This window comes from Nicotiana tomentosiformis, chromosome 6 (genome assembly GCF_000390325.3).
Source record: "Nicotiana tomentosiformis chromosome 6, ASM39032v3, whole genome shotgun sequence".
Taxonomy (NCBI): Eukaryota; Viridiplantae; Streptophyta; class Magnoliopsida; order Solanales; family Solanaceae; genus Nicotiana; species Nicotiana tomentosiformis.
The window spans coordinates 96,849,262-96,859,410 of NC_090817.1; the positions used below are offsets into that span (position 1 = coordinate 96,849,262).

The 10,149-nt window shown below is 36.0% G+C and overlaps 1 protein-coding gene across 3 annotated transcripts; it reads left to right on the forward strand.

The window, feature by feature from the left end:
- The first annotated feature begins 1,592 nt into the window (after positions 1 to 1,592).
- On the forward strand, positions 1,593 to 9,773 carry LOC104085977 (endonuclease III homolog 1, chloroplastic). 3 transcript variants are annotated; one of them, XM_009590107.4, is made up of 11 exons: positions 1,595 to 1,780; positions 1,934 to 2,055; positions 2,292 to 2,355; positions 3,909 to 3,968; positions 5,059 to 5,207; positions 6,509 to 6,575; positions 7,215 to 7,306; positions 7,474 to 7,611; positions 7,685 to 7,789; positions 8,712 to 8,795; positions 9,196 to 9,773. In XM_009590107.4, the coding sequence occupies exons 1-11, from the start codon at positions 1,648 to 1,650 to the stop codon at positions 9,316 to 9,318; spliced, it is 1,137 nt and encodes a 378-aa protein (XP_009588402.1). In that variant the 5' UTR covers positions 1,595 to 1,647; the 3' UTR covers positions 9,319 to 9,773. The 3 variants fall into 3 exon arrangements, with proteins under 3 accessions (XP_009588404.1, XP_009588402.1, XP_009588403.1); XM_009590108.4 differs by having other exon boundaries at positions 5,089 to 5,207; XM_009590109.4 differs by lacking the exon at positions 9,196 to 9,773 and having other exon boundaries at positions 1,593 to 1,780; positions 8,673 to 8,773.
- Positions 9,774 to 10,149: the final 376 nt, after the last annotated feature.

Consider the following 10,149-nt stretch of genomic DNA (forward strand, 5'->3'; position numbering starts at 1 on the left):
TAACCCTTCAACACTGGTGGTGCGCCCGGAATCTGGTCCATTCGGGCGTGAAACCCCTTCGCGTTCTGATCCATCCGCTTGTTCATCTCCCTCATGAATCTCATGAGTTCGGTTTTGAAGGGATCATTACCGTTGTCGTTACCGGATTTGTTGTCGGTACCCCCGGCTCCGTCAAAATCGACCTCATCCCTCGGGGTGTTGTTATCAACTCTTAGAGACGCTTGATTTGGAGGAGCGCTGAGAGGAAGTGGGCCTCTTCCGTTTGCGTTGTTGGAAGCACATGATAATTCCTGCTTCAATTCCGTCATGACCTGGTCGTGCCTTGAGAAATGGCCCATGATGGCCTTTTGTTGCTCTTTCAAGATCCTTACTGTTTTTGCAACATGTTCGTCCTCCACATCATTGGGAGTTATTTCTCGCACATGTCGAGGATATTGTCCGCCATGGACCAGAGTTGCCACGCCCCCTCGTTGCAGGTGTCGCTGATCGAATCTTCATGATGAGGCAGATTTTCATGCGCCTCAAATGTTGTGTGCGATGTTGATATCGTTAGCTGCCATTTTCAATTGTTGCTATGAAACAAAGAATCAAATGAGTTAGTAATAGATGCAAGAATCAACTCAATTACGCAACTGTCTAAGCCCCATAGTGAGCACCAAATTGTTTACCCGTAAAATGGTATAGTTGAATTTTCATGTGGTTTATAAACAAGCGAACCGACTTGATCCAAAAATGATAAATAAATAAGAGTAAAGACAAGACTTAGCATAAAGATCAAAGGAAATGGCAGGTCTGGCTCCGGAAGCGATGCCTTAGAGGACAAAAATAATAGCAATATAAAACAGAAAGTAAAGTTGTATTCTTTAGCTTGAGAATGGAATATAACATAAGTTTTGCGCAAGATTTTGTGTCATTACAATGGTTGTTGAAATATTATTTATAACTATACCTAAGAAACAAGATCCTAAGATCAAACCTCTCTTAAATGATAATAAAGGATGCCGTTGATAAAAGTGTAACGGCATACCAAGAATGTCAAAATTCTCTGCAACTACTTCTTATTTAATACTACTAGAGAATATTCTTCATTAGATGCCATCTGGTGACAAACGATTGACTCACTCCCGTTGATTATGCTCCCTTCAGGATCTATCTGACACCAACTGCAGTTGTTATCCCCGATCTTGGTTCTTATTCGATTCATCTTCCGCGTGTCTCTGGTTTCACGTGTCACGTAATCATTCGACCATTTAATATAAATTAATTTTACCCTATACACTTCCGTTATATTAAATCTAATTATAATAATCTTTTTGAAACGAATGATGTATTATTTTATACCTTGTTTTATACTGATCTTAATTGCTCCGGCACACGTCAATTGGTTTACTTACTCCTAATGCAGGAATTATTATTAATTAATAATAAAATATTATTATAGGATGATTATTAGTAAAAAATTATTGAACATAAATTACTTACTTTTAAACCGGTATTTTTATGCACAATTATTATTTTTCACCCATGCAAATTTTATACTGAAATTAATTGCTCCAAAATACCACAACAAATTAGGCTTCTAATTTTTCCACTTTGGAAGCAGGGTCCGAAACCAAGAAGCAACCCCATAGTTTGGTTTTAGTCAGAATGTCTTTCTGTCTTGTGAGAAACACTGCACTTCTTCCCTTAGTCCCAACTCGGATTCAAACAATTTCCTCCGCCAAAATGCCAATAACGCGAAGCTCCTTCAAGCGAGAAACCCCTTCTGAGACAAACCCAGGTCAGCTAAAAAAAAAATACTACCATTTTCCAAACCATTCCCAGTTATAATAACATTATTTGATTATTTCCTATCTGCCTATGATTGGTGGACATAGTTATTCAGTATTGTTGGAAATTTTCAGTAATATTATAGTATAAGCTTTATTTTCAGGTTCTGAAGGCTCAGGTGGAAGCTCCGTTCCTGAACTTCGTGTTTTCGTCCGGAGAAAGAGAGTGAAAAAGACTGTTGAAGTTATAGCCAAAGAGGTCAAGGAAGAATCTTCTGCCCAGAAAGTATGCAATTCCTTCTATATCCTTTTTATTACTACTCTTGGCTTGAAATGTTTGTAATTAAGTGCATCAATAGAGGGAATAGACTTTTCATAACTTTTGCCATCAGTAATCTTGACCATCTAAATATACTTTTTTGGTTTAATCATTTGAGCTTTTGAAGGTAATTTGATCATTTAGTTTTCAGTGACATAAAGGAAGAAGAACACCTTTTCTGATCTTCTTTTTGACTTTTGCAGTTTGTTAAACTGCCTGATATAGAGGATTTTTCCTATTTGAAGGACCATATGTATTCCCAGTCAAGTAAGTCTCAAGTGTTTACTTTGACTCCATAATTACGCTTGTCGCCATCAACACAATGATAATTATATCCCTAGATATCCTTAATCAAATGAAAAAGATTATTTGCCTAGATGTCTGAAATTATCTCCTTTTCAGCTTGTCTGCCAGGCAGACATGGATGCAATGATTGCCCAAACCTTGTTGCTATTATAGTAACTTCCTAACCTTTCCGAAACTTGCTGCTCATATCCTTGTGCTTAGGAAGTAGGTTTTTAACCTCCCTCGATTTTTAAGAAACCAAAAGACCTATTACCTTGTTTAAGCTTGATTGTTACTGGACTTTATATTCTTGTCTACCGCATTCTATTGGGGTACAATGACAATAAAATTGACAATCAGTCAGTGCTATAGCTAATGGTGAAATGATGAATGCAATTGGATCAAAACTTTGCATGAATAGACAATGAAGTTTCTTATCAAAAGATTAGACAATGAAGTTTGAGCATGATATTGTTAAAGTTTTTATTCAAGTACAAGAACACTAAGAAGAGACAACTTTAGCAAGACTGTTAATTAGATTAAGTGATTGTTGAAAAAAATGGAAAAAATGCAGAATGTCCAAGTTATGTAGTTAGCTAGTGCTAAAAAGAAATGTGAGAGGGTGTACTTGTTTATTGACCCAAGGCGCAAATTTCCTTCAAGTTTGAGTTAGTGAGACCAAAAAAATCGCATGATTTGACACGCACTAACTCTTGGAATTTTAAAAAGACGGATAAGTTTGAAAAAATATCAATGGAAAAGCAACGAAAGTGATAGGAGATGACTAATTGAAGTAGTAAATGCGATGGAATCTTTATGACCCGTTGGATATCTTTTCTTTTTCACATAGACACAATAGTAGCAAGGAACCTAACTAAGCACTTTAACTTCCTTGTGTGTTAATCAAAGTGATATGAAATGAAAGAAAAGCATGTTAAGGCATGTCAAAATTAAGTTGTGTAGAAGAATGAGTTGAAATTGCATTTTGCAAAGAATTAGAGTGTTGAAGAGAGATAAGAGTGAGGAAGTACACGACCTAGTATTTGCAAGTCATTTATCCAAGGCTTATTAGTAATAGAAGATCTATAGATGTGACTTTTCAATGGCACATCTAATGTCATGACAGCCTTAAAAATGTCGATAATTGACTAAAAATTACCTAGTTCCTAACATAGAAATTATGTGCTTGCCCACTCAGAAAGAAAAATAAAAGGACGAAAGTATAAGCACGTGTTTTATTAGCAAGTGAAAAAGGCCATTTTTGGAAATGATAGGTAGATAGAATTTGAAGATTGAATTTTTGAGTTATTGCCATTTCTCTTTTTTATGAAGTTTCAATGGTATAGAACACCCCACTATATGGGATTACACTGAGTATGGTGTTGTTGTTGTTCAATGGTACAGAACTCTGTCACAGTTACAAGCTCTCAGTCACCTTTGCAGCTCTACTATTTTACTTTCCTGTCCATCAGCGTTTGGACTTCCCAATCTCCTTATTTTCATCCATTTTGCTAATCATTCTTTACTTTGTGCAGCACCTGCCAAAACTGTGCATTTGACTGGAGAAAAATCTTTATCCCAGTTGACACGAAAAGGTAAATGAGGTAATCTGGAGGTTTCAATTATTGTTTCTGAAGTAGGAATAAATTTTTGATACGTTTTTAGCCTTGTCTCTTCCAATATGCATCATTGTTTATGCTGATGAGCTTTGGATGACACTCGAAAGAGATGATAGATATAATTGCCAAGAATTGTGAACATGAGATTTAGGAGGTAATACAAATATGCACTTAAAGAAAAGGAAAGAACTTGCCAGCTTAGGGGTAAGTGCTAAACCTACAAGAAATCCTTCTTCTACTTAGCTAAGGGTTCAAAAAATCATACAACTCAATCTCAAATCTGAAAAGGAGAACCTCCTCAAGTTTCCCTTCCTTCATGTCACTACAAAGTGGTGTTTTTGGATGTGACAAACCTCCACCTCTAGGATCAAAATTTTAAACAGATCTTATCTCTAACTTAATATCACACTCACAGCTATAAGCCTGAAAATAATCTACTTTTGTTGAAACAAAACTCACAAATCTATAAAACTTTGAAAACCCAACTAAACATGAATTATAGATCGTCCAAATGGCTGTTTGGTTGGTCAAAAGCTCAAGTCTGTATAGTTAAAACCGCGGAAACTATTTCTCTGCTGTCAAATCTGCTGGTGAATGGCTCTAACTTCTAGTAGAAGAGTCCAATTTGAGGGATAAGCAATATTATGCCATTCATTGGTGTCATTACTTTTAATATTCAGAACTGAAGACCTCAATTGACACATTGAATATAAATCTGCAATAGGAAGTTGTAATTTTTTTTTATAAGGTATGAAGATGTAATCTTTATACTACCAAAGTGAATAAAGAAGAAAAGGGAAGAGTTCTTTGCTTCAATTCATTTTTCTAGACACGACAAAGAGAATTGGCCTTAGTTAATGAGATCTATTTTGATGCTTTAATAGAATTCTGTTTATTATGTCTTGTTGCGGTTTGCCAATAGCAAGAGTTTTTTAGGTTTTACCCTAGTTAGTTTGAAATAAAAAGGACTTAAAAGCATCCTTATGCGCAACTCTACATTTTGTTGAGCCAATGGGCACTTGTCTTGTTTAACCATATCATTTAGCTAAGGTGTTTTGAAGGACAGAAATCAAAAGCATCAGTCTATCTGATTCAGTGCGACCACCTCCGAACTGGGAAAAAGTTCTTGAAGGAATCCGCAAGATGAGATCCTCTGAGGATGCACCTGTAGACTCCATGGGTTGTGAGAAAGCTGGGAGTTCTCTTCCTGCCAAGGTGATATTCTTTGTGCACTAATTGAAAAAGCATATTTGTGATGGTGGGACGAATTTGAAGCAGCTTTAGGATTCAAATATGTCGGGTTTGAGGGTGAAAGGGTAAGTAATTGTTGGATAAAAAGGGTTTCAATGTCAACAAGGGTTAAGTGGTGATTTTTTTTTGGGGGAGCTGTGAACACTTACCATTTTCTTTTTTAAAGAAAATTATAATTATTAAAGAAAGAAAGTTCTAGAATGACTCCTAGACCCTTGAACGACTCACTACAGATTACTACAGATCAAATGATAACTCAGCAAAGAAACAATGTGTTCTCCGAAAGATAATTCTTCCTTTTATATATATGTATAGCAGCACGCAGTAGCAGCTGAAATGGCTTTACAAAAGAAGATAACACCTATAATGAGGATAGAAATAATGTTATTCTGTAGAGGTAAGAATGAAAAGGACAAGGAAAAGAGTAGAAGTTACACTGATAAGGGTGTAGTGGTACCTTTTTTCATGTGATATTAGCAACCTCTTGTCTCCTTTTGACTAACTACAGATTACTACAGATCAAATGATAACTCAGGCAAAGAAACAATGTGTTCTCCGAAAGATAATTCTTCCTTTTATATATATGTATAGCAGCACGCAGTAGCAGCTGAAATGGCTTTACAAAAGAAGATAACACCTATAATGAGGATAGAAACAATGTTATTCTGTAGAGGTAAGAATGAAAAGGACAAGGAAAAGAGTAGAAGTTACACTGATAAGGGTGTAGTGGTACCTTTTTTCATGTGATATTAGCAACCTCTTGTCTCCTTTTGACTAACTAATGTCAGAACTTTAGGTGACACATGTGCCATGGAATTAAATTCCTGAACAGGTGAAGAGGTGCATTTTCAGCAATGTAGAAGAGTATCCATGTATTTTACCTCAAAAAGGAACTATTTTACTCTGGAAAAGGACGAAGGCAAAACATTTGTGGTGAAAGAAGTTCATCAAAACATACAATTACTGGATGTAATCCTTTTATTTTGTTATATGAATTTAGGTGTTCAACTAATATCCTGCTAATTCAGTGTTTTGCCTACTTTAGGAAGCTATTATTAATAAACTGTTTTTCAGCTACAGACTCTTAGATGCGTTTAACAATGAACTTTTCTAATTGTTGACTGAGAAATGGCTTTATGTCCATTCAAGTTTCGCAGATTGTATCCGTTGCTGACTCTTTGGCGGAGAATTTTTGAATTATTGATGAATTCTGGATGCTCGATCTTGACTTTGTTGCTAATTTTGTCACTTCATGTTTTCATCAGGAAAGAAGATTTGCGGTCCTAGTATCATCACTCTTGTCAAGCCAGACCAAAGATCAAGTTAATCATGGCAAGTTCTAAAGTTTCTAATCTTTTAAATTGAAAACTCTCATACTGATGTTGTACTCAACTCTGATGTTGCCAATCCTAGTTATATTGTGCCTGACGTTTGAATTTGATTGTCTAAGATATTTGGTTTTCTACTGATTATTATATCTTAAAACCAAAAAATCTGTCATTGTTGTCTGTGTCTCTGTCCTTGTCTTCATCATCTTACCCCATATTGCTCCAGCAGTCTTACAAAAGCTTCTTCCCTTAAATTTCAGCATTCCTGCCTTTCCTTTTACTGTTTCTTTATTTTATTTCAAGAGTCTTTGTTTTCTCTGTTGATTATGGCAAAAAAGATCTCTGCTGATCTCCCGCAACCATGTATAGTGAACTTTTCCTTCAAATCTCCATTTGTAACTTGAAAAGTCCTAGAACCTGTGCAAATAGAGGCCTTTTTATAAGTTCAGGTTTGAAATAAGTACGAATATAGGATGGAAAAACAGTTGCTAAAAATGAAATACATGATTTTTGAGTTGAAGTGCTAAATTATCATGTGGTGTCATTACTAAATTACATAGTTTTCGTTAGACCTAGGTCTGGTTCAAATAATCTGTAATTATGTTATTTTACTTGCATTCGTTAAGGCCTTATTATCATACAGGAGCTATCCAGCGTCTCCTGCAAAATGGCTTGCTTGCTCCAGACGCCATTGACACAAAAAATGAAGACACCATCAAGAGCTTGATATATCCGGTAGGCTCCTTTTACGCCAGTTACTTGCATGCTGTATTCCTTTTGCTAGACCTGGATTAGCTGAAATGGTAGAAAAAATTAAGAAACATTCAGCGTTGTCCTTTAATCAACATGTTCGAGAGTTTTCTGAACATTGATTGGTAATGTATGCACTTTTTCCCTTTCAGGTGGGGTTTTACACGAGAAAGGCTAGCAACCTGAAAAAGATAGCAAAAATTTGTCTTTCAAAGTATGACGGGGACATTCCTAGTTCTCTGGAGGAATTGCTTCTACTCCCAGGAATTGGTCCCAAGATGGCTCATCTAGTAAGGAAGTTATGTTTTTCCCTATTCCCTTGTCATCCTCACTTGTAAACCAGCTGGATGTATTTCCCTTTAGGTTATGAATGTTGCATGGAACAACGTTCAAGGGATATGTGTAGATACTCATGTGCATCGTATTTGTAATCGACTTGGATGGGTATCACGTCCCGGAACAAAGCAGGTACTCTTGATTTACATCTGACAATGAGTACGTGTAATGTCTCAGGTCTCTGTGATTCTCACTTAGTGGACGCTACTTTTTTCCAACTTTGACTAAAAATTCACATGGGTTGAGGAAAGCATAAAATATATGGAAGTTCCAAGTAAAAAAGAAAAGTAGAAGAAACTTTGAACTTCTGCCTTGCTTTAGCTTTCCACAATTATGGATTACCTTTAAAATAGCAGTCATATGGTGTGGGATCTTAGCACTGCTTTAACCACTCTGGGATATAATAATTGTGGCCAACAACATTTTAGGCCTGGTATAGGATGTAAATCTTGTTGAGAAACAGTTGCTATTCTCCTAATGTTCAACAAAGCAGACTCCAAGCAAGATGGAAAAGTTTAGTTCCTCCAACATTACCATTGAACGAAAGTTATTCAACAAATTTGATTGATAACAGCATAAAGCATAAAAGATTTGATTGGTTTGACTTGCAATTACTTAACCTAATGCAGAATATGAAAGTGACCCTAATTCAAGAGATGATAATGCAGGTAAAGGAAAAGTGTAAAATTGAATGATTAGATTCACATTCATTAAAACAGGACGTAGCAGCATGCGGAGACTGTCGTAAGAAATAATGGTGGCAATGAATTTGACATGACCAGTAAGTGGAGAGATAAAGAAATTGTTGAGTTAGGGCCTGCTTTGTCTAGCAATAAGAATTTCTGGTGGTTTGAAGAGGATGCTTGTTATGTAGCCTCATTGCTTCCTGTTTGATGGTTTTAGGCTCCTTTGTTAGATAGCATATTGTGGAAGAGGGGATCCAAAACTTAAGTTAATTTACAAAATGGTATTAAAGGATCTATCAATTATTTAATCATATCATAATTCATTGCAGGAATGTTGTTTAATTTCTTACTTGTTTGCCCTTCGTTAGAAAACTAGAACCCCTGAGGAGACTAGGGAGTCCCTGCAGCTTTGGCTTCCGAAGGAAGAATGGGTGCCAATCAATCCTCTCTTGGTATGTATGCAATCTATCTTCGTTGCAGGCATTAATTATAGCTACATATATAAATTCTCCATCGTTGTAATGTAAAGCTATCAAAATGGTGGAAGTTCTTGCATGGTTCTTTTTCATCTTATCTCAATGGAAGTGGAAACACAGTAATAGACATTAACAAGAGTGCTGGCTCATATAAAATAGAACAAGGTGTCTGACTAGGGAACGTATCTTAATAGCTCAAAAAGCTCAACATTTTTGCTTGAATTCACTCCACAAGAGTGGGAAGTTTAGGAACTAACAATCTCAAGACTCTACATCTCTTCTTTGTTGAAACTTGTCAGCATCTTAGGTTCCCCTGCAAATCAATTTCTGTTTTTTTTTTGCCCAGTTAACATAGTTCTATTGATCTTAAAAACAGGTAGGTTTTGGACAGACCATATGTACTCCTTTAAGACCACGTTGTGCAATCTGTGCGGTAAGTGATCTCTGCCCATCCGCATTCAAAGAGGTGTCAAGCCCATCTTCCACTCCCAAAAAGTGACATAAGATGGAATTTCAACAAGCTTAGCGGCGAGGATACAGTTTTTTGAGTCATTTCTCCCATAACATTTTCATTTTGGATTTAACGATAGAAAATCCTTGTGCTCTTAGATCATATTTTATACCTGCCATATAAACGTCTATGCTTTTTTCTTCCTTCTTGGTGGATTGGGAAGGAAAGTTATTGGTTTTGTTTTGATGGGAGACTGTGAAGATGTTGACAAACTGGCAAAGTACATATTGTAGCATTTAGATCATTTTGTACAGTTCAGTTCACTATCATACACTCCACGACGGGTGTAAGAACATATACTCATATGAGATTAAGGGAAAGTCATTCCATGATATCAGTATTTTGGATCGATACTATTTGCCTCTTCAAAATGTGGAGGAGCAATGTATTCCAAATGTATATCCTTCTACCAGCATTTCATTCAATTTCTTTTCTTTCTATTGTGTGGAGGGTCAGAATCGAATGGTTATTTCTGGAGATGTTGATGATGACTATGTTCAGTTTTACAAAAAGGCCCACTTCTCGAAATCAATTCCAAATCCTCTTAGAGTATCTTTTCATTAGTTATTGAAATAATCCAAAATGCTACCAAACTGTAAAACTACAGATTTACAATATTTGGCACATCGGGTCAAGGGTTATCATGGAAGTTAAAAGATGTATACAAATAAATTTGACTGTATAGCAATCTGGAAGCTTATACAATTATATTTTTGGCCAAATAGGTGTACTGACCCTTAAACTTGGCTCCAGTTTCCATTTTGACACCTTAACTTAGCTCTTTTCCTATTGAACACTTTAACTGTACTTTGGACTATA